This window comes from Trichosurus vulpecula, chromosome 2 (genome assembly GCF_011100635.1).
Source record: "Trichosurus vulpecula isolate mTriVul1 chromosome 2, mTriVul1.pri, whole genome shotgun sequence".
In the NCBI taxonomy this organism is placed as follows: Eukaryota; Metazoa; Chordata; class Mammalia; order Diprotodontia; family Phalangeridae; genus Trichosurus; species Trichosurus vulpecula.
Window position 1 is genome coordinate 72,005,567 of NC_050574.1, and position 27,532 is coordinate 72,033,098.

The following is a 27,532-nucleotide window of genomic DNA, read 5'->3' on the forward strand; positions in this document are numbered from 1 at the left end:
TATGCATATTTGTTACAAAGGTTTTGCTTTTCTTCCTTTTGGGGGGAGGGGGTGGGGGTGAGGGAAAAGATTAGACGAAAAGATGAGTGCTTATGAATGAAAAAAGTAAGAGTTAGAAAAAAGAATGGGTCATATCAAACTAACTTTATTTCCTTGTTTGACAGTTAATTAATTCAGAGGAATGGTGGAGGTATGGTTTACCTAAATTTTGTCAAAGAATTTGAACAAGTCTTTTGTGGAAGAAATGGAAAGATGCGGGCTAGAAGCCAATCCAATTAGGTGGGTTCAGAAATAGTTTAATGGACCACAGAATCATCATTAATAATCTGATAGCTTTGAAGGTCTCCAAAGGAGGGCCCTAATGATCTGTTTGACTTTATGCTATGCAATATTTTTATCAATGACTAGGATAAAGTCACAGCATACATCTGAAAACACAAAACTTGGAGGAATAGCTAACAAACAGATTGCTCTACCAGGATTCAAAAAGATTTCAATAGGCCTGAACACTGCTCTAAATGATGAAATTTAACAGGAATAAACACTAAATCTTATACTTGGGTTATAAAAAATCAACTTCCCAAGTACAAGATGGAGGAGGCACATCCAGGCAGCAGTCTGAAAAAGATCTGAGGTTTTTGGTGGACTGCAAGTCAACAATGTGATATACCAGGCCAAAAACTAGAAGGCATCTCAGGCTGCATTAAAAAGAGGCATCATACCTAGGACAAAGAAGGTGACAGTCCCATCATTATCCTCTACATTGGTTAGATGACATCTGGAGGTAATGTGTTCAGTCCTGGCCATGTGCTGGAGAAGATCCAGGAGGGCAACCAAGAAACTGAAGGGTGTGGATTTCTGTGCCACGTTAAGTAGAGCTGAAGAAATCGGGAATGCCTAGCCTGGGGAAAAGAAAGCTTGGGAGGACTACATGACAGATATATTCAAGTACTTAATGAGCTGTCCTGTGGAAGCTAGAACATTTTTGTTCTGCTTGATTCCAGAGGGTGGAAATTCCAGAGGCAAATTTAGGTTATCCTAGTTTGCCTCAAGAAGTAGTGGGTTCCTGGCTCACAGAGGTCTTCACCCATTGGGTAAGTTGCAGAGAGGAATCTCGTTCAGTGGTAGGACTTGCCACCCTCTGAGATCAACTTGGCCTCTGTGATTTTACAGATGAAGAAGCTAAGGCTCAGCCCAGGGACACGAAGCAAAGGAGCTAAGCTTAGATCTCCTGACTCAAGCCCAGAGCTGAGTTGGGTTAGGTTTTTTTCAGTGCATTACTTGTCTTTCAGGGACGGCAGTCACCGATCCCATCGTGTCCCAAGATGACAAGTTCTACTGAGAGCTGACTGCCGAAATCGCTGAGGCACAGGAAGTCAGAAGGTTGGCTAGGATCAGCATGTAAGTAACTGAAGGCATTTCCTGATGAAGTCCCTTCCCTGAAGCCCTTATCCAATCTCTAAGCGTGGCCTTAAATTCAGAGAGTTACTAGTACTTCCCTGTGAGGGGGAACCTCTCCAGCCCAGTCTGTGTCTTTTCCAACACCCTGTGCTGCTGCACGCCAGATGTCTACTTGTGGATTCTTCATATGCAAGGAACTAGAATCAGTCCATTTAGCACAGGCAAGGAGAAAGGAAGAAACCAGAATGTTTCAAAGGGGCCATGATTAAAAAGCAGGGAGGGCAACCCCAATGTCCTTCAAAAAAAGCACACAAGAGAAAATTAACAAGATCAAGAAGTGCTCTCTGAGTGAGTTCGAGAGAAGCTGGGGACCAGGCTAGGGTACTGCTGCTTAAGACAGTGAAAAAGCTGCTATATGACCCATCTGGGAGCATGGAGAGGAACCCAAAAAAGAAACTTGCTTTAAAAGCCCAAAGGGGGCTTCTGAAGCGGCTTTCACCAGGGAACAAAAACATAAAGGCATAGAGTACCTAACAGAATGGAAAATCTGAATTCAGGTGATTAGACAAAAGGTTTGGAGAATCACAGGATATCATAACTACAGAAGGCCTTCTGGCCCAACCCCCTACAAAAGTCCAAGGTCAAAAACATAGCCAACAGTACAGTCAGGATGAAAGTCCAAGTATTCTGTCTCCAAGTCCACTGCTCCTTCCACTAGATCTTTGGCTGTCCAGACATGACCTTCTGGCAAAAAGGGAATCCAAGGCACTGATTCTTGGTGGAAAAGAAACATTTTTGCCCTTCACTAATTAGGAAGATTGGTGTTTGGCAGCAGAACTAGGCAGGAAATTATAAAAGGAAGATGCACACACCCAATGTTTCCTGTGTCTAATTCATCTTGACGAATAATAGGGGCCTCTGTTACTATATCCTAAGGACATTACTAAAAAGACTTACCTGTACAAAAATACTTTGCAGTATTTATAATATCAAGAAATTAGAAATTACCTATATGTGCAATGTTTGGTAAATGGCTGATTAAATTGTGAAATAGCAATGCAATAGAATATCACTGTGTTATAAAAAATGATAAATGCAAAGAAATATGGAAAACACATAAGGCAATGCAAAGAGAGGAGAGCAACTCCAAAACACATACAGAAAATGATATAAAAGAAAGTTCTGTTGCCTTTGCTAGTTTTAAGTCTGGAGACAGAAGTGACTGAAAGGGGGAACAGAAAAAATAAATTATTTTATATTTATATCATATAATTAGTAAAAAACAGAAATAGCTTAGGTTTGTGACACAGGGTTTAATTTCATACTTTTGCAACTGAAATCAAGGTAAACTGAAGCAAAAGGTTCCAAGCATGTTCGATTTATTGGCAGGCCTAGCAATTACCAATAAAATGGGTCTCTCAACTCCTCAGTAAGCCTAAAAGACCATGAGAGACCACGAAGTAGAGGTTACTAGCCTTCACAGCTTTGGTGTACAACAGATCAAAGAACAGGAAACATCAGAGGTGGAAAACAATGACTGGATACAAAGCCTGGAGTGTCAGAGATGAGGAAAAACACTATGACTGGATGGAAGTCTGGAAGGCAGGGCTAGCAACAACCCTGTCTTCCATCTTATTGTTAAGGAAAGCTCACTGGAGGTGTCCACCTGCACGGCTAGCGAGTGCCACAGCAATAACAGAGCAGACGTTCTTGAAGCACAGTCAGTGCCACAGTGATAAAAGACCAGACTCCTGGACATAAACCTGTACCCTTAGTTTTCTTTCAATTAAAGTGATTCATAGGGAAACAACTTTTAAACTTAGTTGGGAGAGGAAAACTGAACTTCTGGATTCATGAACTTCTAAACTTTACTCAGAGACAAAGAAACACAGCTCAGGGTGTTACAGAATAGAATTAATTACAGAATGGAATCAAATATAAAATATTAAGTCAATATTTGATTTTCCCAACACTCTATTGACATTTCTTGAATGCTGTTACATTTCTAATAAAAAATTAAATGTCCAGAGGGCTTTTTCTTCTAAGATTATAAACTCTGAGAGTTAGAAGGAACTGAGCTCAAAAGGCGCCTAGTTGAATGTATACCTGAAGAGGAAACACCTCTAACCTTCCTGACAAATGGTTACCTAGCCTCCACTAACCAAGGGCTCCCTAGTTCCAAGGCCAGTCCAAGCCACTGCTGGACAGCTCTCACTGAAAAAGTTTTTCCTTAAAAATGAGCCAAGATTTGCCTGTCTGCAACTTCTCCTCCCTGGCCCTACTTCTGCCCTCTGAAGCCAAGCAGAAGGAGTTCTATCTTGCTTCCCCATGATAGCCTTTCAGCACTTGAAAACAGTGATCTCACCCCTCCTCCAGGCTTGTCTTCTTCAGGATCCTAGATTTAGAGCAGGAAGGGATGGGAGAACTTACCTTATGAGACTGCAAACCTTCTAGGAAAAGAGCACATAAAAGATTCCTCTGGTCAGAGGAAGAGAACAGGAAAAGAAGGAGGCAGCCCAGAGGCAATAAAGTGACAGCCTCCAGAGAAGGCCAAGTCTCACCTGAGCCAAGTTCCATTGCAGCTGCTGTGCTGGTGGGATGCCGTACATTGTCTGGGGCATGGCCGCCATGCCTGTGACATAACCAGCCTGCTGGGCAGCCATCATACCATTGGGGACGCCCATCACTGCGGCCTGCACGCCACCTACATAGCCTGGTGGAATGGCTACAGGGGCTACCATCCCAGCAGCTGCAGGTTGGGCCAGCATGCCCACTGGCGGGGCCATCATCCCTCCCATCATGGTACCAGTAGGGGGGACACCAGGAAAGCTGGGGTAGGCTGCAGGGTAGGCCATCTGAGCTGGAGCCATGAACATTGCTGCCAAGAGAGCATATGCACATTTATTAGGGAGCTGGGAGAGAGCCTAGCAGCAAGCCAGGGCTAACAGCTAACCCCATCCAGTCTCCTCAGTAGTGTCCTCAAGACAGTCTGATACAGACTTTCTTCTCTAAGACGTTCTTGTACCATTGCTGCAGACACAACAACCCAGTGAGATCTGAGACGTGCCACATGCCCCCATTATATCACAACAGAGCTGGGCCTCAGGCTCAGGTTTCCAGATGTCTGCACCAGTCCTGTTTCTCCCGCCCTACCCTGAGCTCCTTTAAATGGTGGTTAACAGCAGGTTAACAGCAGCTCTCCTTTTTAGGGCACTCTGAAATATAGTATTTTCCTCATGACTATGATAGGTCTGCAATACAAAAATTACCATCCCCATTTTGTAAGTAAATGAACTGAGGCTTAGGAAGGGGATGTGACTTTGCCAGTTTTCAAAAAGCTAAGCTGCTGGCTGCCTTTCCTGTCTGGCTTGCTCCTTAACTCCCCCAAGGCTGACTCCCTTTGGGACCCTTTCCTCCTCTGCTGTTTCAGATTTGTCTGCTTCACAAATCTGCTCAGATCTCACCTCTTCCAAGAAACCTTTCATCATCATGGAGGAAGCATGCTTTTCCCCTACACCCTACCCAGGGCTCACATCCTAAGCTGCACCCCTAGCCATTTATATACACTCTTTGATCAGTGTTATTAAAAATGTCAGGACCAGGGAATGTCCAAATTGGAAAAGACCTTGGAAATCAACCAGCCCAGTACTTTCTTTTTACAGAGAAGGAAACAGAAAGAGGAAGAGTTTTGCTAATGGGTACATAGGTGGTAAAGAGTGGAAGAAAGATGTGACTCCAGGTCTTCTGACTCTGGAATCAGGAAGGAAGAGGGTTCAAGTCCTATCTCTGACACATACTGGCTGGCTGTAAGACCTTGGACAAACAGCCCCTCAGGGCTCAGTTATAGATAAGCTGCTGATTAACACCAGCGGAGAACATTTCCACATGGAGAGTTCCTCTACCCAGATGAAATCAGAGGTCTGGACAGAAAAAAAATGCAGAAGTCACTGTGTAAGGTGGATTCAGAGATGAAAAATGACAATATCTGTTCTTCGGCAGCTACAAGCCTAAGGGGGAAGGGAGAGGATACAGAAGGAATGAGAAGGCAGTGACAAGGGACCTGTGTAAGGATACATTTGGGAAAAAGAAGTCTGAAAGAGACTAACAAGGTTCTCAAGGGGGCCCACCTGCAGAATGGAGGCAGAAACAAAGCTACACCTTAATCTGTAGGACTTTTTGATGGGTCTCATGTCCATGGACAGGCAGAGCCAGCCTAGCTTCTAAGTTGCCTTGATATTTAAATATGTCCCAGTGTAAGGGACTTGCTAGGAGTCTATCCACATGAACTTTAATGCTCAGGTTGGTCTGAGTGGACAGCTTAACTCAGTATGAGAGACTGGGACACTCTAGTCAAAGGCCCTGTTCCTTAGTAGCCCGTCCAGGCTTATAACTAATTAAGCCTTTCTAGAGCTACCTCAGGCCAAACCCAGGACCTCAGCCCCTTCCTTCTCCTTTGGCTGGCTCTGGCCCATGACTGATTCCTATCTCTTATTACAATGAATTGGAAGTATGGCAGCTATTAAGTTGGCATCTTCCTGCTGACATTTTGTGGCTTCTCAGGAAGGGTCAAACAGGTACATTTCGGATAGGATGCTCAGAAGTACCTACAGCTGCACCAGCAAGTACCCTTCTAACTCCTACATTCTTCCCTTATCCATCAGCCCCATGTGTCTATCCTTTAACACTGCAAATGCCCAGCAAGCTCCCTTCCCTATGAAATTTACCTTGAGCAGGCATCTGAGGAGTTTGTGATCCATAAAGTGAGAGGATGGAGTCTTTAGAGAGCTGTTTCTTGCCTGATTCTTCTGCTTTGCTCCCTGGTTCAGGGAACAGGTTCAGATTTTCAGGAACAGAGCTGGCATTCCCTGCAGTTGGCATGGATCCTACAACCTTGAGCAAAGAGGGAAGGGAGAGTGAGAAGGGGTCTCAGGAGTAGAAAAATATGAACTCAATCCATCTTCCCATCACAAGCACCAGTAGTGACACTTGCTATAATATTGCATAGCTTAAGGTTCAAGTTTCCAGAAATGGGGGTCACATTTATTTCTTTTTTACCATTTATGATGGGCTCTTCAGGATGGCTTTTTCTTTCCTACTCCTCTACCACCCACCCTGTCCCCACCCCTGCTCCCCCCCAACCCCACCCTGAGAAGATGATCACACAAAGGGACACTAACCCAGCCAGCCTTTAGAACTTTACACCAATTTAATGAGGAAACCCATTTGAGGATCCTCCCTTTCCAAGCAAAAGAAACAAAACTAAGAAGTCACAGGTGGGTGAGATGGACACAGAAGAGATCACTGGTCATATAAAGTCAATTAAGGAATAAGGCAGCAAACCCCACCCAAAGACTTGATGTTTTAAAGTTTTAAATACTCTCTCCTCCCAGCACTTGATTCAAGTCTGACCGATTCACAAGTCTCACTTTTCTGGAGTCCGAGAGAGAAGATGATGGAACTGAGGCCAAGAGATCTAGATCCTTTTCTAGGGTGTTGCTGGTCTTGCTGTTTGTGATGCTATAAGAGGCCACAGGAGCATCTAGAAAGAGAGGACAGAGGTCACAAAAACTTAAGCATGTGCTAACACTGTTTTTTGACACTGGATGGGAGGCAGCACTCCCAGTGCCATCTTCCTGCGCTGCTTCATCACTGCTGGGAGATGACCCTGGGCTCTTGAGGTTGAACAAAAGCTCTTGCCAGTTCATCCAACCAGTAGCTGTGCATCTGTGACCTAAAGGTCAGCATGAGTAAGTGTGCCCAGGACCATTAGAGCTGGTCACTAAGTGATTCGTTTTCTCCCAACAACTGATGAACGGATTCCTAAGGGGCAGAAGGATTATGATCTGCATCTTTGTGGAGCCTAACGAAGCCCAAAGAAACCACCATACTGGTCCATGAAGCATAATGAGGTTGAAGCATAAGTCTGGCACTCATAGCCCAGGTGTTGCAAGGGACTTAACTGCTATTAGTGAAGTCCTGAATCCTAGGAAGGGACAGGGACTGGCTGGGGTAACATCAGACTCCCTAACTTGGTGTTCTCTGCCCCCTACCTCTCTGGTAACCCAGTTCTCCACCCCACATTCTCCTTGCTTTGCTCTTGCTTCTCCATCCCTAGTGCCTACTGACCTGATGGGGCACAGGTAGAACTGAATTATGGGGCAGAGACGTGTGTGGATGGATATTTCAGGGAGGCCTGGCTATTGTGTCACTATATACACTATATACACGCACTGCTATACAATGACCAGAAAATAAGGACATTATTCTGGATGTAGACACACAGAGTTCAGTAAAAATGTAAGGTTTTACTTAGTGCTTTTCTTTTCAGGGTTCATCTAGCTCATATCTAATTGCATTTTGATTCACAATGGGTAGAACCACTGGATACTGAGGAATTCCAACACTGTCTCCCGGGGTGAGAAGGTGGGAGGAGGGGCACAGAGTTTGTCAAAGATTTATAACATTCATTTTCAAGAGCTCCATGGTCCATGAAGCCTTCCCCCACTCTCCCAACTAAACAGTGGGGGGCTCCCTTTTCATATCCCTAAATACCCTTTTCATAAAGTTTATCTTTGCATTTCTTATTTTCCCCGCTATCACATTCATGTGTATGGTATTCCCCCTTGGTTTTTGCAAGTTCCTTGACAAAAGAGTCTGTGTCATCTTGATCTTTGTACCCCCAGCACAGAGCATGTAGGCACTGACTACAACTGAGGTGAGTTAAGGTGTGGCAGCAAATCCCGGGAAAGAAAAGCAGCCCCAGCATTTGGGCGCCAGTGGCTCTCCAAAGCAGCAACAAAAGCAACCCTTGTTAGACCAGGAAAGAAAGGGAAGGCATAACCCTTACCAAGGCCCAACAAGTCCATCACAGGCTCAATTGCTTTGGGAGAGCTTTTTCGAGGTAGCTGCAGGTCTTCCTTCTTCTGAGGCTAAATTGAAAAGCACAATATTATTAAAGTAATGAAGCAGTTAATTTTTCAAAGAATTCTTTTCAATATCTCAAAATAACAAATACTCTGCGACCAAGGTTACTATTATTCAGAGCTTCTGACAGGAGATAACAGAAAGTAATATTTAACACTGACAGGAAGAAAGAGGCAAGTAACCAGACTGGTGTCCACAAATGTAAATCTAAAGTGACAAAACCTTGCTGGTTTAACCACACTTAAGGAAAAGGGAAGGACTCTCTAGTACCCAGAGGCACATTGAAAACCAAGACAGTTAATCTCTAAGCTCAGAAAAGCCAAGAGAGGAAGAGGCAGTTTGGGCCCACGAGAGTACAAGAAGTCAGGAAAGGTTGATGGAGGGTACAGGAAAGAGGGGCTGGCCAAGTGCTTGAGGGTCAGAAAGCATGTTCACCCAACACTGGGGGTTATGCTCCAGTCACATGGCCAGGCATGGAATGGACCTCTTGTTTATGGAGCTTCAAAGCTCCCACCTGGTCCCAAGAGAAACCCTGCAGGGCAGAGTACCCTAGGACTGAGGAGAAAAGGGAGGCCAAGGATCCCTGGGGAAGCTCTCTCTTCCACTCACCATTTTGACCTTCTCAAAAATCACAGGCTCCACTTTCTTCTCTTGAGCTGGCTCATTGTTCTTTTTCCATTTGTCATCTTTTTCTTTCTGGGAAGGATTTAACAAAGCAGAAGAACACATAAGGACCCAGAGTGATTTGAACCATTTTATTTGGTGACAATTTCAAGCATGAAAAACTCAGTAATGGAGAACTGCTCCGAGGCCCCACAATTCTGTGCAGATGCCACGTAGCTCGGAGCTGCAGCACATCCTGCCAGGCATTTTGTCTCAGAGACACCAACGTACAGCTCATATGACAGAAACATGAGGCATGCCCACAGATAAATGAGTTTCCTTTAGTAACCTAAAATGAGAGGCGGCATCATGTAGTCAAAAGAGAGCTCAACTTGGGAGTCCAGAGACTCAAGTTCAAATCCCAGCTCCAATATTTAACCAGTTCTGTGCCCCCGGAAGCATCCCTTTCCTCACATGTAAAATGGGGATGGAAAGATTTATACTGCCTGCCTGCAAGGGTCATTCTAGGGAAAGGGCCGTGGAAATCTCAAGGAACCATAAAAATGTGAGCTATCGCGTAATGGATCTGTCGCCTAGGAGTTAAAAAACAAATCTATTCTCACCTATACCATCTCCTGGCAGTAACAAGGTTATTACTTAGTATGTGAAAGTAGGACTTCTGTGTCCTTAATGCACCTCCTCCAAGGTGCCCCCTTCCTCAATCTAATACTCCTGGATGAAGTAAACAAAGACAATTCATGATTCTACACATTTGCTCATATACAGGTTGGACCAGAGAGCCTCTGAGAGGTCTGCCACCTGATAGGCTGTGCCCATGTTTCACCTGAGCCTGATGTCATCTTTTCAGACTGAAGATTACTAAGCTTTTTACTCTACCTTCATACAACAGCCCCCCTTCCCCCTTAAAGACTTAGGATCATAAGCGTCCTTTAAGGTCTTCTAATCTAACCTTCGTTTGAGTGATGAAGTCATTGGGCCCCAGAGAAGGGAAGTGACTTGCTCAGACTCACAGAGGCAGTGAGCTGAGGAGCTCCCTGGGTTCAAACCTAGATCTGTCAGATTTCAAAAGCCAGTGATCCTTTAGTTCCATGGCACTGCTATACAATGACCAGGAGAAAAAGGACATTATTCTGGACATAGACACATATAGTTTAGTAAAAATGTAAGCTGAAAGGTTTTACTTAATGGTTTTCTTTTCAGGGTTCATTTAGCTCATATCTAATTGCATTTTGATTCACAATGGGTAGAACCATCTGTTTTACTTCCAACACCCTTCTTAGAGAAGACTTTATTGTCACAACAACGTGCAATGACCGTCAGAGCCATTACTGATGGCTCTGAACACATCAATCTATGGATATACTTTGAGTTCTTTCCCCCAAAATATCATCTACACCAAGACTCCTCTATTACTATTCTTCCCAGTCAACCTAAGCTAGCAAGATCTTCTAGGATCGTTGGCTTAACTTTTCACTACCTGACAGAGATCAGTATCACTCACAACCTGGATTAACTGTCTACTCCCTCCTATGAGTACTATAAAAGTTTACTATGAGAAGCAGCATGGCATAGTAGATACAAAGCTGACCCTGAAGCCAGGAAGAACTGGGTTCAAACCCCACCTCTGGAACATAATGGCAAGTCACTAAACCTCTTAATGCCCCAGACAACTCTCTAAGACTGCAAGCTGCAAAGAAAATGCTGACTTTTATTAGCAGATTCGGTTTCCTCACGTGAGAGTTCCCTAGACCAGTGAAATCAGATTCAGCCCCTTTCCCTATAAAAGTTTAAATTCCTGACCCTGGTATTCAACTGTAAAAACAATTTGGTTCCAATGAACACACTTAGCCTCTGTTTCTCATGACTCTGTTTTATACAGTTTATGGAAAATGAACTCTTTTCCTTCCCCTTTCCCAACTCTCATCCCGTCCCTTCCTACGTCCACACCTTTGCACATATGGTTTCTTGAACTGCATTGGTCTGAATGATAAGTAGTCCCATGACATTCCTCCTTCCCCCTCTAGTTGGTTATGGTTCTTCTTTTCTTCAAATACCAGTTCATGTGCTGCTACTTCCTCCATGAAACATTCCCTCCCTGTTTCCCTTCAAGGGAAAGGGATCTTTCTCAAATTTCTCAGAACACTTTGCCTGGCTCTCTTTTGCTCCTAACACATTTTTCTTTGTATCCTGTTTATTTCTGTATGGGTCATGTACTTCCCATTAGAGTGTGAGCTCCTTGAGGGCAAGCTCTAAGTAGTTTTTCATCTTTGTCACCTTATGCAATTTCTTGAATAGGCTGTTAGCCTGTTGAACTGCACTGAACTTGTTAAATAAGATTGGTTCTTGCTTTGATCTCTAAAGAACACCACTCTTTCCATATCTCTATCTACAGAAGTTTCCATCTATCACTATGTTTGCATCCTGTTTCTGAGTCAGGTCTGTATATGTAAAGGGCAACCCTGTGTTCACAAGGACTCAGTTTTTAAAAAGACAGTCTTCAAAGTATATAAACTTGTCAAAGGCTTTTTTAAAAAAAGTTTAAATATGTATGCTATAAGGTACTTCCCTTCAGTACATATTTATCCCCTCAAAAAGCTCTAAAGTGATTACCTAGGTAGATTTTGCCCTTAATGAAATCATCCTGCCTTCTCATCAATAGGCTTTCTCTTAAGTATTCGGCGATCCTGAAGGTTTACTATAGACCTCACAATCCTCCTGGATTTGGAAATAGATGTCATCTAGTAGTTCCCAGGTTCCACTCTAGAATCCTCCTCTGACATGGGGTCAACTTCGGCACTCATCAGTCCGACGGCATGATGGCCATTTGTAATAACAGGTTCACGCTTAGGCCAACAGGTAAACAAAATTCTTTTGCTTACCATCCCTTCTGGGCAGTTTAGATCTATTTTGCTGATTTAGTCTAAGGATCTACTTGCCTGAACCTCCTTGCTATTCTTTGGACAAAACACTCCCTCTCCTAACTGGGCATTTTCACTGGCTGTCTTCCATGCCTGGAGTACTCTCCCTTAACATCTCTATCTCCTGCATTCTAAAAGAAACCCTTCCTTGTCACCCTCAATCCTGGTGCTGTTCCCCCACTGATTATCTTCATTATCCTGTATGTGTCTTGCCTGTACACAATTGTCTTTCCCATTAAACTAGAAGGCAGAGGTTTCTTTTTTATTGCCTTTCTTTGTATCCCAAACACTTAGCCCAGTTCTTTGGCACACAGGAGGTGCTTGTTGACTTGCCTTGTTAATTTAAAGAATGACTTATGTCTTTACTATTCTTTGGTCTAGTAATTTGTACGTGCCAAGGTCCAGGGGGACAATATGAAAGTGGGAATTCCCCTATCATCATCCTTCATATAAACCAAGCCAAAGAAATCAGTCTCTTTCTAGTTCCGGACCCAAATCACCAAGTGGCCCCACATTTCTCTACTTAACTTCCTTCCTCCTTCTGACATATTTAAAGGGCTGCTTACTGGTGGCTTCTTAAGTCCCTTACAGGGTGGTTTCCAGATTCTTCTTTTTTTTTTTGGTCAACCTCATTTACATTAAAGACATAAAACTAACCCTAAAGGCATTGATGTCCAGGCTTCGGTCCAGGTACTTCTTCTTCTCGTATTTATCTCTGATAAATCCTTCTACAGCTCTGCAAGCAGCTGATTAAGGATGAAGTAAACAAGGATGGTGAACACTAATTAGAAAGGACTCTTAAATCTGAGAAATGTAGGAGATGTAAAAACAAAGGATATCAACTGCCACTTTCTTGTTTTTCTTTTTCCCAACAAGTTCACATTCCCTCCTCACTCCCAAAGGAGACTTTCCCTCTACCTGGTCTCCCTACATTCCCTTGTGGTATCTCACGCCCAGTTTCTGGGAACAAACCTCCCATCCTTTAACCAAAATTCATTCAAGTTTATTGGCATCTCATTCTCCATGATCCTTTTGAATAGTAAAGCGAACAGTCTGCCACTGAAGTTTGCCTTCGTTAAGGTCCTACTCTGATGCTTCATCATGTGAAACTTCTTCAAGGCAGGGTCACTAGAGCACAACGTCTGGCAGGTCCTAACCACACCAAAAAAGCTTTGAGTGTAGGGCCCCTCATGAACTCTAGGCCTGTATTCTGAAGAGCAGCCTAGCCAGTCAAGAGAGAGCCATCGCCAGAGGGGAAGATAACAGGGATTGCATTTTCTCTGTCATACCAACTTACAAAACCAAGGCAGAACAGAGGTAGGATCTGAGTTAGTAGAGGGTCTCCCCACAGAAAGAAAAGGAAAATCTTCTTAAAGTACATTCTTTAAAGGCAGGTGGTAAACACAGCACATGCCCTATTTTACAATACTCAGTGTTCCCTGCTCCCCCTTCCCCCCATATAAGCAAACTATTCAACAGTTCTAATTCTCTCACAGATAGGATGGAAGGGATGAGTCGAAATGATTGCATATGAGAGCATTTTGGACTGTATGGAAAGAAAGAGAACAGCAAACTAATTTCTCTTTCCACAGTTTCACAAATTTATCAGTGGTCAGAGATGATGCCATGTGATTTGGCTTAGAGGTGAACCTCTGGGCAGAGTTCTTCCCTCGACGTGTGAAACCTCTGATGACAGGGAGAGAGGTCTATGGGGAGCTCAACTGCTCTGAATCGTCCCCACATAGCTGCCCCAAACTCAACATCTGTTGTCAGGTCCTAGGCAGCAATGCTGAATCACCAGCCTCCACGATGCATGGAGTCACAGGTCAGAAAGGATACGGGTCTGTCTGAGGTCGCCGGAAATTTTCAGGTAGGTAGGCCTCATACAGTCGGTTGGCCTTCCCATTCCCCATCTCTTGCATGCACTGAAATTCAAAGACAGCACTGAAACCTAATGTTCCTCAGAACGGATGACACTTAATAGGTCCCACTGAAGACCTGGCTCCTCCCCTTTGGGTTTTTATCTCATTGATAAGACCAGTTAAGAAAGCACCTATCTCCACAGCTTTCGAGTGTCCCTAGGAAAAGGTGAGCCTGGTATCCTATATCTGTAACAGTCTATAGGAACACTTAGCCTGAAAAAACCATCCCTCTAGTGCCAAGGTACTGATACTTCGACCAGACCAAAAGGAGATGGAAATCAGTCCCACACACCTCTGGGGAAAGAGGGTTTGAGAGAAGTCTGTTAAAATCCCAGCTCTGTGGCTGGAGGGCAGCATGAGCCCAGGCAAGGCATACTGTCATTCTAGGACTCTGGATCACTTCCCAGGAAGAGGAGCCCCAGCAGGTGGTCTGCAGGGGAAAAAGGGGCACATGTATGACTGAAGTGGTCTCTGTGAATGCATGAAGCTTTACATAAGTATGTAATAGTCACAAAAATATACTGTTTATCCACACCTTTGTAGAGAAAGCCAGACAAAGTGTAAGGTGTAGCCCCAGCACTGATTCAGTTACCCAAATTATATCAAAGAGACTGGGAATAAAGTTCAAAGGGAGTCAAAGGCCTTTAGAGCTAAAAGGGACCTTAGAGACAATCTAGTTCAAGCTCCTTATTGTACAGAACAGAAAACTGAGACCCAGAGAGGAGAAAGGCGTGCCCAACGTCACAAGTGGCAGAGCCTGGATATACGTCTCCTAACTCCAAATCCACTCTGTCAAAAACAACATGCTTCTATTTGGTTATATTGCTTGTTAAAGATAGAAAACCAAGTTTTGATGGTCATCATGTCAATATATCAATGATTTATCATTTTATCCACGTGAATATTCTCTCCAACCAAGATCACAACCCCTTGATAAAACAATACTGTCTGTTTTGACCCAGAGGCAGTTTAAAAAATACTTTCCCTTTTTTACTTCCTCCACTAAGTCCTTTTCCAATGCTTCATCGTGGTGTGGAAGGACCTTGAACTCTTGAAGAGGGAGCACAAGTTCTGCTATCAAGCTGGAAAGACTTCTGAGTATGGATCCAGCATGAGACTGTCCACTGGTTGACAAGCTGTCTGGCTAAGCTTGGAAAGTCACTATAACTAGATGATGTATTTTTTGGCCATGGTAATTCCTGCCAAACACCTACTATCTTATCTAGGACAGAACAACACTCATTACAATTTAGTTTGCTTAGTACGTGCTACCAAATGAAGGGCTATGGGGCAGCCTTTGTGCTCACCTAACCTCTTTGGTGACCCGCCCTCCACGGAAGGAAATGCTTACCAGCCGTCATGTTTGTGGCAGCTGTGCTAACTGGGCTGTGTCCATTACCTGAATCTGCTCTTGGGTCCACTGGTCTAGGTTGACTGACTTCACCCTGGAAATGTGCACACCGAGGTTCCTGTGAATTCCTGCACATCGGATACAGATGAATACACCAATGTTCCAGGAGGCCCATCGTGGTCCTATGAGGAGGGGCAGGGAAAGGGCTGGTTATTTATTACGCTGGGCAAGACCCCATCCATAGAGGGAGGTTCCAAATAAGAAGAATGCCATAAAACTTCTATGTTCCCACTAGAATAGAGACCAGAGAAGCTCAGTGGAGTAGACCTTTTATTAGTTCCTTCAGACTACTAGAGAGCACCAAGAGGCTTTCTTTTCCTGTTATTTGACAATGTCAGAACCCAAACCCATAGGTTATATGATAACTGTATTCCTTTAATTAAATGAAAATAGAAAAAGTCCAAGAGGGACAGCAAAGCAATGGAAATTTCCACTCAATCTCCTATCTTTCTGAGTCTCATAGCTGCTACCTGGTTACCAAGCTCCTATATTAAGGGGCTTTATAACTGCTGAAGTGCCCAGATCTGTTTTCCTATCAGTAAGAGAGATGTTGTGGCAGCTAGGTGACACAGTGGATAGAGTGCTGGACCTGGAGTCAGGAAGACTTATCTTCCTGAGTTCAAATCTGGCCTCAGACACTTATTAGCTGTGTGACCCTGGGCAAGTTACTTCACCCTTTTGACTCAGTTTCCTCCTCTGTAAAATGAGCTGGAGAAGGAAATGCCAAACCAGTCCAGTATCTTTACCAAGAAAACCCCAAATGGGGTCACAAAGAATCAGACACAACCATAAGACTGAACAACAAGAGACATGTAAAGATGAAGCCCAAGGCCCACAATGAAACTCAGGTTTTTGTTTATGGTCTTTCCCACCCTCCCCCAATGAGGTCTGTAAAACATGTAACAGGGCTACACTTAATAGGCTGCTTTCCACTTGGGTTGGTGTCCCCACTTGGTTAAGCCACAGGAACAAGTTAGATTGGAAGCTGCCAAATAATTCACAATCCTACTTGAACACAATGAGATTCTCAGACACGTACTGCACACAAAAACCTGTAATAGAATCATTTCCTTCATCCCCCTGCAATGGATTAAAGTGGTATCTCTTAAATGCTCTGAACTACTAGCCACCTCTTCTTTGGAAGTCACACAGAGGAAGAAGTGGTTTAAGATTGTAGACATTTGCCACAGAACCTAACAGAAACGCATATATTCATTTCCCACTTCACTACACTCCACAAATGTATTACGGGTAACAGAACGATGGTGTTATACTGAGGAGGAACGAGGGAGTGGGCAAGAGGAAGAAGAGACACTGAGTTATTTTCCACAGTCCAATGCCTGACACTATCTCCCCAAAGCAAATAGATCTTGTACTTGAAACAGCAATAGTGAAACTTTGCAGGTCTTGGATACTAGATTATCAAAAAGCAGGGTTTGACAGAAATTCTGAAGGAGGCAAATTATGCTGAGAAAAGTGGGCATTAGATTTCAGAAATTCAAAGCAATAAATGAGAATCTCCTTTATAGAAATAGTACTTGGTGCTAGGCTGATATCAAACCAGATGTCCCAAAAAGCAGAACCCTCGAGTCCTCCTTACTATCACCAGATGGGATTCATTCTACCTGAGGTCTCAATGCAACACAAAACCACAAGGTGTCAAACCACACAAGGTGTCAGAGATGGAAAGAGATTCAAAGATCATGTAGGGCCACCCTGTCCCATAAGACAGTGAGTCCCAGACAGGTGAGGGGAAATCAGGAGACGAGTTCAAATGTAGTCTCTGCTACTTACCACCTGCGTGTTACTTCGGGCAAGACCCTTTACCTCCAGAGATTCAGCTTCTCTGTCAAAGATGGGAGCTGAAGCAAGTGATTTCCATGATCCTCATAGCTAAGAAGTGGCAGAAGGGGAACTCAAAGACACATTTCATTCCAAGTTCAGCCTCTGCTACACCGCAAAGCCTCTCATACCTTCATGTCACCAAACAACAATCATATTCAGAATTTGTCTATGAACACATATATGGCTTTTCCAAAATGCCCAACTGCTCAGGAGCGAGTCCGTAAAAACTTTCTCAATGGCTCACGTGCTCCAAACTACAAGTGTCAGTGTGGGGAGGCAGGCACACAAGGTCATGGACAAGCCAGCACCTGGGTTTGAGCAAAGGAGGATTCCTGGAGAACTGTATGCTGTTTTCACACTGCTATTCTCACTTAGGAGCTGTAAAATTTCAGTTTCAAAAACAGTAAAAAGACCACATTTCACAAAAAAAGTCAGCAGCATTGACTCCTTGAATATACATGGCTAGCTGATTCCTACAAGCATGCTAAGAGCAAACCTAGATGCAGAAACATGAATTGCACGCCAGCTATAGCGGCCTCCCTGCTGGGTTCCCAGTCTATACTGAGAAAGAGTCTATCTGTTCATCATTTAGCCCACTGTTAGAATCTCTATCAGTTCTCTACACGACACCCCAAGATAATCATGGTCTTTTTGTACCTTCTAAGGAACACATGGGCCCAGTCACAGCATTCAGGTGCCGTTAACTCAGCCCAGAAATATCAATGACCCCATGAGAAACCAATAAAAACCTTTTCCGCAACCTAGTGTTCACCTATATAACAACTTCATACTGTTTAGAGCAGCAGGAGACTACAGCTGGTGACTCAGTTTCCTTTAGGGGTAGTACCACACACACAAGGTTTGCTACTCATTCATTCAACAAACAGGACCTTCCAGAAAAGCCTTCCTCTGCTGCTCTGTCACGCCTTGGAGGTGACTCTGGCTTCTTAGGCTATGCCAGCAGAAAGCAAGATCCTACTGACAGATCCTACTCAAGCCATAAAAGTTTTCAAATGGGGCCTGGCAGCTGACTGCTGTTGGAGGACTGTGAGGAAATAGATTCTAATACGTTGTTGGTAGGACTGCAGATTGAATGCAAACCCTTTAGAAAGTAACATGGCAACAAACCTAAGAATCACAAAACTGATCAGAGCTGTAAACCCAGAGATTCTACTGCTGGGACCTTATCCTAATACATCAAAGTATTTGGGGAAAGTGTCTATAACATGTTCATTTAGGATAATGAAGGATTAAAAACACATTAGGAACAAATGAAAGAACTGGAGGAAAGACTTGGGGTGGGGTATAGGACAGCTGTCTTGAAACAGCTGAAGGGCTGTCATAAGGAAGAGGAAATATTCAGGAGAACTCTAGATTTTGAATTTAACCAAAAATTATAGCAGTCTAAAAATGGAATGAACAGCCTTGGTAAGTAGTGAGCTCACCGTGATTAAAAGTACTCAAGCAGAGGCTGAATGACAATTTCTTAGGGACACAGTTGAGGTGACTTGTGCAATGGGTGAGATGATGAACTCAATGTCCTCCGATGTCACTTCCAACTCCAAGGTTCTGTGTTCTGAACAGATATCTGTATTTTGTTCACCTAAGGAGACAGGTGGGCAGATGGGGTGGAATGTGACTGGGCAAAGCTAAGTTGGTGGGCAGGTTGCATTGCTCTGAAACATCATGGCTAAGTATATCTAGAGAAGCTCAAAAGACTCAAGGAGTTTTGATTCTTTTTTCCCCATTTGCTATAAGCTTCTTTCTAAACTAAACTTTGTAAATTCCACTAGCTGCCAATGGTAGCTCTCAAACTTTCCCCTCTTCCTTACAACTGCCACTTTCTGAGATAAGGGAAATAGGCAGAGAGATGAAAGTGAAACTGTCCAAAACTCTCTCGGAGATAAGCCAGTTTATTCCTTCTTGAGAAAGGATGTATTTAGTCTTGGTTCTGAAGAACAGAAGAATACTGAACGGAAGCCTGCCTTAGAAGGTTCACAGGAAAAAAATCAGGGGATTTTAAGCAGCTTGCTTTCTTCTGGTAAGTATTCTTTACAGTCTCCCGTTGTACTCACTTAGCTGCAGTCTAGGAAGTAAGGTGACTTCCTAAGGCCTGAGGCAAATGTGTGTGGCTTCTGTAGCTGCTACAAGGTTACTAATTTGGTGCATATGCCTAGGGGAAGCTACACAATGAAAGATAATGCAACCTAATGACAACTAGAGATAATGATACACATAGGAGGAAACAGCTGCCTGAAGAGGTGGGAAGAGCTGAACAGGGGACATTTTTACAATAAAGAGGAGAGATGAGCTACATAAATAAAGGAAGGAAATAAGCATTTATTAAGAGCCTACCATGTGCCAAGCGTTTTGCTAAGTGCTTTATAAATATTATCTCATTTGGTCCTCACAACAACCTTGGAAGGTAGGGACTATTATTACCCCCATTTTAAAGAGGAGGAAACTGCGACAGAAGTTAAGCCACTTGCAACACAGCTAGCAAGAGTCTGAGGTCAAATTTGAACTCTGGTCTTCCTCACTCCAGACCCAGCGCTAACCACTGACCACTACACCATCAAGCTGCAGAGACTGAGGCCATTCATAGCATTCATATGACGGTAGCAAGTAATAGAGTGGTCTTATACCCCATTAAACGGCACTAATCAGCATCATACAGTAAGGGACACATGAAGATTTAGGTAATTTAGGGATGTGGCTAAGCAGGATTAGCAGAAGAATGCAACTATGTGTAAGAGTACCAGTCAGGGAATAGGGAACCCTAAGATTGAGCTTTACATTTACACCCCCTGACTAAATCTTCTGTAACTTCATGGCTCTGTGCCTCTGTCACCCCATTTTATAAAAAGAGAAAAGAAAACTTATTTTTGAACACACAGTTCTGAACAATCCACAGAAATGGCCTCTGTAACATCCTCTCTTGCTGCTGCCACTAGCATTCTCAGTGGTGCCATGAGACCAAACAGATTTAGGAGGTCCCGGTGAGGTTCAGGGGATCTCAGGGCCACTATTATTTAGTTACGGTCTGGGTAAGAGAATCTCGGAATGTCCAAATTTGGAAGAAACTTTCAAGCTCACCGAGTTCAACCTCCTTGTTTTAGGGATGAGGATGCTGAGAACCAAAGAGGCGGCAGGACTCTCCAAAGGTAACAGGGCTGAAAATGCTTCTGCGCCACCTCCATGTCAAATCTGTTCTGTCCCTTTGCTTCACAAATTGAGCATGTCACAAAACAACACTCAAATCACTTGAAGTTCTGATGTGACCTTATATCCAAGACCTACCTACTGCTCTTATAAGTTATAAATGTACTAGAAACAGATACATAAAGTACTAACTTTTGCTCCTTTTCTCCTCTCTATAGTGGTGACAATAGTGGCATTTTGGGGTCTAACGGACTGGGTTTGAAACCCCCTCTGCCATTCACCACCCATGAGACCCTGGGCAATTCACTTACCCTTTCGGGGCCCATTTCCTCTTCTGTAAAATGGGGACTTACATTCCCGACCTTGCATGCTCACTGTGAGGATCAAATAATGTTACCTACACACTTCGTACATTCCCAAAGTCTTCCTTAAAAAAGCACTTTGCAAACTGACAAGCGTTCTAGAAATTTGAGCTGTTATTTCATGGACTAGACTGAGAACATAACCATTATTTATGGGGTTGTTTCTACGGGGAAAGAGACTCTCCCTTATCAACAGGCATCAGGGCCCCAAACCATGGAGATGGTCTCTATCTCCCCAGACTGGCCTCAGAATTATTGAGATAAACAACATTCACAGAAATAAGCTACAATTGGATTTGGAGATGAAAAGCATTACAGCAAAACCTCATCTAACTAAAGTGCTCAGGGGCTGCTTTGGTTAACATACGTAACCAAAAAATCCTTATGTTTCAACATAGGTTGTTGAAAATCTTCTTTAGATGTACTCATCCAATTGCTTGCCTTAGTAAAACAAAAGTAACTAACTCCTTCCTGATGACTGAGGTTTTGGCAGGACCCTGAAATCTTCATTTTGGATATTATGGCATTGATGGGTCATAGGATTTAGAAACAAGTCACGGAATTTAGCCCCATTCTCCCATTTTATAGATGAGGATGCAGAGGCAGAGAAGGGCAGAGACTTGCCCAATGTCACACATGTAGTAACTGGCAAAGCTGAGGTTTAGAACTCCCCCACTCCCTCCCAAGTCTTTGGCTTTAAGCCCAATGTTTTTCCAAGACATTAATCTTTTTCATCAGTCCTCACTGCTTAAAATCACAGGTATAGATGGTTAATACCATGGCAAAATACACAAATGTACAGCCCTGGGGGAAAATTACGTTTAAAATGAAAATCATGGGAGCATAGGTTTAGGACTTTAAGGGTTAGCTTAGAGGTCATCTAGTCCAGCTCCTTCATTTATAGTTGATGAAAACGAGGCCCAGAGAGGTTACACAACTTGCCAGTCACGTAGGCAGTAAGCGGCACAGAATTTGAACCCAAGTCTTCTGACTCCATGTATTTGGCACACTTACCATATGCCAGATGCCGTGTCAACCATGAATCCCTTATATCAAGGTTGGTTTGCTTGTTTTTAATCATATTCCTGTTTCTTCTAGAAGCAGAATCTAAAGGAAAACATTCTAATAAATTCTGATCAGCTGAACGAGATGTTACTATAGGCAAATCTAAGACAGCCTGGAAGAGTCCTGGAAGAGGCCTTAGAAATATCTGATTCTGATTGCTTGCTATCTTGGGGAGGGGGGAAGGAAGAGAAGGAGGGAGAAAAATGTGGAACTCAAAATCTTACATAAATGAATGTTGAAAACTATTTTTACATGTAATCGGGAAAAATAAAATACTGTTAAGTGCAAAAAAAATCTGATTCCCTCACTTTACAAATGAGGAAACTGAGGCCCAAAGAGGGTAAAGGGACTTGCTCAAGGTCATATGGCTACTTAGTGGCAGATCCTGGGCATGTGACCTAGGGCAAGTTCCATCCTCCTCTACGAGCCTCATCAGCACAATTAGAGGTTTGACTAGATTAGTGTTTTTCTTAGCTAAAAATCTATGGCAAATTTTTATTGGTCCACAATACTTTATAATAAAAGTCCCCATATTTTTAAGCCCTTTTTTACTTTTAAATAATTTTTTAATAATTACCTTTTGATTTTTGATCATCTACATTTTCCAACATATCTCTCCAAACTCCTTCCCAGCAAAGAATAGCAAAGAATAAAAAAGAGGGGAAAAACCAGCACAGAAAAACTGACCTATCAAAAAAGTCAGACATTTTGGGCAGCGTTCCATATCCAGCATCTGCTGCCCCTCTGACGAAGAGGAAGGAGGAACCTTCTTATCTCTTGAGGCAAAACTTAGATCCCACTCTTTAAGACTCACATACTTAAAAGAACTAACTTTCTCCTCTGAGCCTTGCTCCTTCTATTCTCAGCTCCCTCCTCTGAGACTTTGCAGTCCCCAGAACTGCAGTGCTGAGGCTACAAAGACAAAATAATCAACAGTAGACAACTGAACTTTTCTATTGGTCTGAACTAAAGTATGGTTGGGAAACACCAAAGTATGCAATCTAAGGGTTCTTCAGATGTTCAGACTTGTAGTCTTATCATCTTGGGTACATATGCAGTAAAATCGTGATTCTTCTTTCCGACTTTGTCTCCCCCACCCCCACTGCTTTTAGAAGAAAAAGGCACATGATGGGAAAGAAAGCTAATGTTGTAGATTTGAAAGATGATCTCTTAGAATCTATGCTTCAACAACCAGAAGAAATGGGGTAATAATTGATTCACACTGAGCCAGAAGATGCTGACCAACATTGAAATCAGATTGAAAATAGACTGGCCTCATAAGGAAGCAGTTTATTCAGGAGCCTAAATCAGGAAAGATGAATTCAAACACATACACATGCATATACCGTTTCATTTTAAGCTCAGTCTGGCATTGGCCATCTTGTGGAACATAAAAGCCAAAGCAAGGGTAGCTAGAACACGATGGCTGGTGTGTATTACAGAGTCCTCATCCTCATAACCTTTCACCATCCCTGGGGGTATTGGCTTGCATAGCTACCACAAAGCCTTCTGGGAAAGGCGGATGTGTACTTCGGGTAAGTGAGGCTGCAGGCATTTTCTCATGTGTGTGGAAGGCTGGTTCAGTTCTCCCATTCCAAAATAATGGTAAACAAGAACCTTGCACTTCTGCAAACATTTTAAGGAACCATGAGGTCAAAAGACAAGTTTGCTCAATACTCCATCCGCTCATAGAGAGCTCTGCAAGAAGACCATTTCCGTCCACCTTGCAAGACTTCATTTCTGTCTGTCGCTAAAATGAGAGTGGACCCAAATCTGTTCAACAGACAAATAAAGCACCAGCTAAGATTTTAAAATTCTTAGGAAAGTCAAGCAATTCAGTGCTAAAATTCAGTGCTAAAAGTAGTTTAGACTCAAAGAAGCTAAACTTTCTTCAAGTATTTAAAGACCTGTTCTTCTTCGACCTAGATGGCAGACCTAGAAGAAACTAGAGAAAAGGTGAAAAGGGTAGCAGAGAGAAAATTTCAGCCTAATACAAAGAAGAAATTTCTTTATTTGGGATTTAACAAACACGAAATAAAATGGGCATTTCTATGTACAAAGCAGGCCAAAAGAGGAATGTGAAAACAAGAAACTGTGAATCTCTATTATGAACAGCTTGCTTTTCCTCTTATGTATATAAAAAATTTGACATGTAACTTTCAAAGTCGTCCTGCTTGTCTATGTTCTCTTCTGTTTTTCTGACAATTAGAACTGTCCAAAAAGACAATGGGCTGTCTTGGGAGTTAACAAGCATCTCATTAGTCTCAGAAGTCTTCCAGTGGAGGCTAGCTGAGCACTCATTGGTTTGGTTTGTCAGGTAGGGATTCCTTCTCAGGTACAGGTTAAACTAAATAGCTTCCAAATTCCCTTCCCATTCTAAGATTCTGCCAATTTACAGGATTCCCTGTGAAATCCCACGAATACAGGAATGATCTCTACAGCTGCTCTAACTCTGCTTGAATGCTTCTCTAATGTTGTACTGACTACTTCACCAGGCAGCCGATTTCAGTTCTGCAGAACTAATTACAAGGAAGTTCTTCATGTTGATCTGAAACCTATGGCCCTATAACTTCTACTCACTGGACCTACTTCTGCTGTCACCCTCAGAGAATAAATAAATGTTCTCCTTCAGTTCTTATATTAAATATTAATTATATAAGGTAGAAATAGAGAGCCACGAGCAAGACATGATTCTTCCACCAAGTTTCTATTCTAGGAAAAGATAGTTCTTGATTTCTTAGTACTTGACTTTGGAGGTCCTGGGATAGTACCCAACCACAAGCACCTGTGAAACTTAATTTAGAAACTATGACACTTAAATTCGGCAATGTTTTCAAGAAATAAAATGTACAAGTCATACTGTACAATGAAGTAGAGTGTGATCTATGAAGAAAATAGAGAATAAAGAGGTTTCAAATCTTAACTACGCTTGCACAGTACAGCAATCATAAGGACCAGCAAACAGGCTTGACTATACTCAAACAGAGTGAGGTAGGATTAGAAAAGGATTGGAAAAATGGGAAACTGGAAAATATTTCTAGAGAGGGCAAGCAGGGAAAGAAGTAGTAAGAGTTCTAGGATATACATTCATGATGTGCTCAGGGACATAAACCTTCTAATTTAAGCTTCTTAGTACAGTCAAAAACCATAGGGATAAGAATGAAAGTCGTACATAGCTCCTTTCCCAGCTTGAAACAATAACTTTCCTGAGAACCACTAAATACTTAAGAGCATCTCTGTGTATCTGGTCAACATTTAATAGATACCAAGTCACTCAATTCTAAATGTCTAATGTTATTGGCTTGTTTCTGCCTTCACAGTGCCAACTTAATTAGAATTTATTATTTAAAAAAAAATACCTGAACTACAAAATTCATTAAGCTAGCCTAGAATGGTTGGGGGAGGGACAATTTACTTTCAATAAACTCTGCTTAATACAAATGTTGTTTCCCCTATATATAACAGGTCCAAAGGGAGCTACTAGTAGATGAGACAGTAGAACTTGGGTATCTCCCTCCTCTCTCTGCCAAAAGACAAAGCTAATTAGTATCCCCTTAGGAGGCATTTCTGGTAACAAGGCCATATGAACTCCTACCAAGTCAACCAGTAAGTATTTACTGAGTGTCTATCATATGCCGTGTATTATTTTACCTCAGTTTTTCTCCCTGGCAGTCTTGGGAAGGGAGAGGTGCAGTTTAGGAAGAAGAGACCTTCCAGAAGGTGAAGATGTCACATCCTACAGTCCACTGGCAAGGTTTTAGCACAATCACGATGAAAATTCCAAGCCTTGGATTTCTAGTTTGCCTCTTAGCCGAAACCATAAAGAGCCACATGATCATAAAACATGGAAAGGGACGTTGGAGACTACCTGGTCTAACCCAGATATAAGTGAGGATGCCCTCTACAACATCCCTGACAAGGTAATCCTCCACTTGAACACCTTAGGCAAATTATATCCCCTTACTAGGCCTTGGGCTCCCCATCTGTAAAATGAGGTGGCTGGACAAGATGACATCAACATGCCCTTTTAACTCCAGCTCCATGACTGCCTCCAGTACCAGGACCCTATACCTTCTGCAGTCCCTTCTAGTCAATTAGTACTTAATCAGTGTCTATGTGTCAGGCCCAGTGCCTTCCACTTCTGGACAGTTCTCGTGGTCTGGAAGACTTTCTTTGATCAAGCTGAAATCTTGCTTCCTGGCCACTTTTCTCCATTCAATCAATCAACTAGCATTTATTAAGTGCCTCCTATATGCCAGCCACAGTGCTAGGTACCAGGAATAATATATAAAGAATGAAACAATCCCTACTAGAAAGAAGCTTACATTTCAAGGGAAGTGGGGGTGGGTGGGCGGGGGGTGGGGAATAAATACATGTACAAGTATATGCCAAGTAATACAAGTGTATTATGCATAAATATACTTCTCCTAGTTCTGCTTTCTGAAGCCAAACAGAACAAATCTGATAATCCTCTTCTATATGACAGCTGGCCTTGAGTATCTGAAAGGCTGTCTCACCCTCTATCCCTCCTGCCTCTCAAATCTCCTTTCTGGAATGCTTAAACATTCCAATTCTTTCAAGGAACCCTTACATGGCATGGTCTCCAGGGCCTGCTCCATATTCATTATCTTCCTTTGGACATTTTTGAAAGACTTTTCTAGAGAGTGGCACAGAGAATTGGATACAAAACTCCAGACTGGGTTTGACCAGGGCAGCTTTCTGAGGCGTTCCCTTTCAAATTTACCTGTTTTCAGAAGATGGCTAGCAGGTAAGGCAGGCTATGCTTGAGCAACTTCATTTAAGTTAGAGAAATTTAGATGTCATTCAGTCTGAGATTGAGAAAATATATTTCTAATGATGATATCATAATGTAGTATTTTCTGAATCTGTATGATTTTCTTTGCCCTATTAGGAAACTGGTAGTGACAGGAGCAAAAAGAAAATCAGGTAATTAGAATAGAGTGTAGCGGAGCTCTGAACCCAAGTAGTCAACCTTATGCATGAGATCCCAAAGATCAAGGCAAGCCAGCACCTTAGGCTAGGGTTCAGCGAACAGGGAAGGTTTAAAGACATGAAAGCAAAGCCCTGGAGTCAAAATGCAAAAGTCCTCTGACTTGCTTCCCAAAGGAGGTTTTAGTGCCCCAGCAAACTAATGGGTCCAGGTGACCTAAGGCTCAGGGCTGGATTTTTACAGACCTGGAACCTTAATTTGGATTTCCAGTACCCTCTAAAGAAGGCACCCTACTGAAGGCATGATCAGATCAGGCTCATCAAAAGCCTTTGATGGCTCTCAACTGCTTACCAATTAAAGTTTGGTGGCATTCAAGACCCTCCAAGATCTAATGTCCTTTCTTTTGTGTACCCCATTCAAACCATACTACTTGCATTTCCCAAATATGCTCCATGTTTCCTGGCCTCAGTACTACTGCACATACCACCTGGAATGCACTCCTCTCCTATTCTGCCACGACTACTTCCTACTGAAATCTTGTCCATCCTTCAAAGTCCATTTCAAATGCCACCCCTTCCAGGGAGACTTCCCTGGATCTCCCCTGCCAAAAGTGACCTCTACCTCCATTCAATTAGAATGACTAAGCAGCCTGTTTGCACCTCTTACAGAACTTACCACATTCTCCCTTGTACCACAGTTATTTGTGGACACATCCTATCTCTCCTACTTACTCATCTTTATATTCTTCCCAGTGCCTAGCACAAGGCTTTTTTGTTGTTGCTCATGAATTGAAATTCAAGCATCTACTATTCAAAAGGTGCTATGCTAGGCATTGAGAATATGAAGATGAAAAATTATAGTCCCTGCCCTCAATAAACTTACAGTTGAATAAGGTGGAAGGGAGAACAATACATACATAGTTATGAAATAAGGAAGAATGTGATGGG

General features: G+C 42.8%; 1 protein-coding gene across 2 annotated transcripts in view; it reads right to left on the minus strand.

Moving 5' to 3' along the window:
* The window catches only part of SMAP2 (small ArfGAP2), a 55,396-nt gene that overhangs the window by 3,674 nt on the left and 24,190 nt on the right, over positions 1-27,532 (minus strand). For both annotated transcript variants that reach the window (XM_036744637.1, XM_036744638.1), the window contains exons 2-9: positions 15,189-15,322; positions 13,707-13,792; positions 12,525-12,603; positions 8,935-9,021; positions 8,249-8,330; positions 6,828-6,940; positions 6,126-6,291; positions 3,963-4,279 (exon numbers count right to left, since the gene is read on the minus strand). In XM_036744637.1, the coding sequence (XP_036600532.1) occupies positions 3,963-4,279; positions 6,126-6,291; positions 6,828-6,940; positions 8,249-8,330; positions 8,935-9,021; positions 12,525-12,603; positions 13,707-13,792; positions 15,189-15,322 (1,064 nt within the window). The remainder of the gene's footprint in view (positions 1-3,962; positions 4,280-6,125; positions 6,292-6,827; positions 6,941-8,248; positions 8,331-8,934; positions 9,022-12,524; positions 12,604-13,706; positions 13,793-15,188; positions 15,323-27,532) is intronic.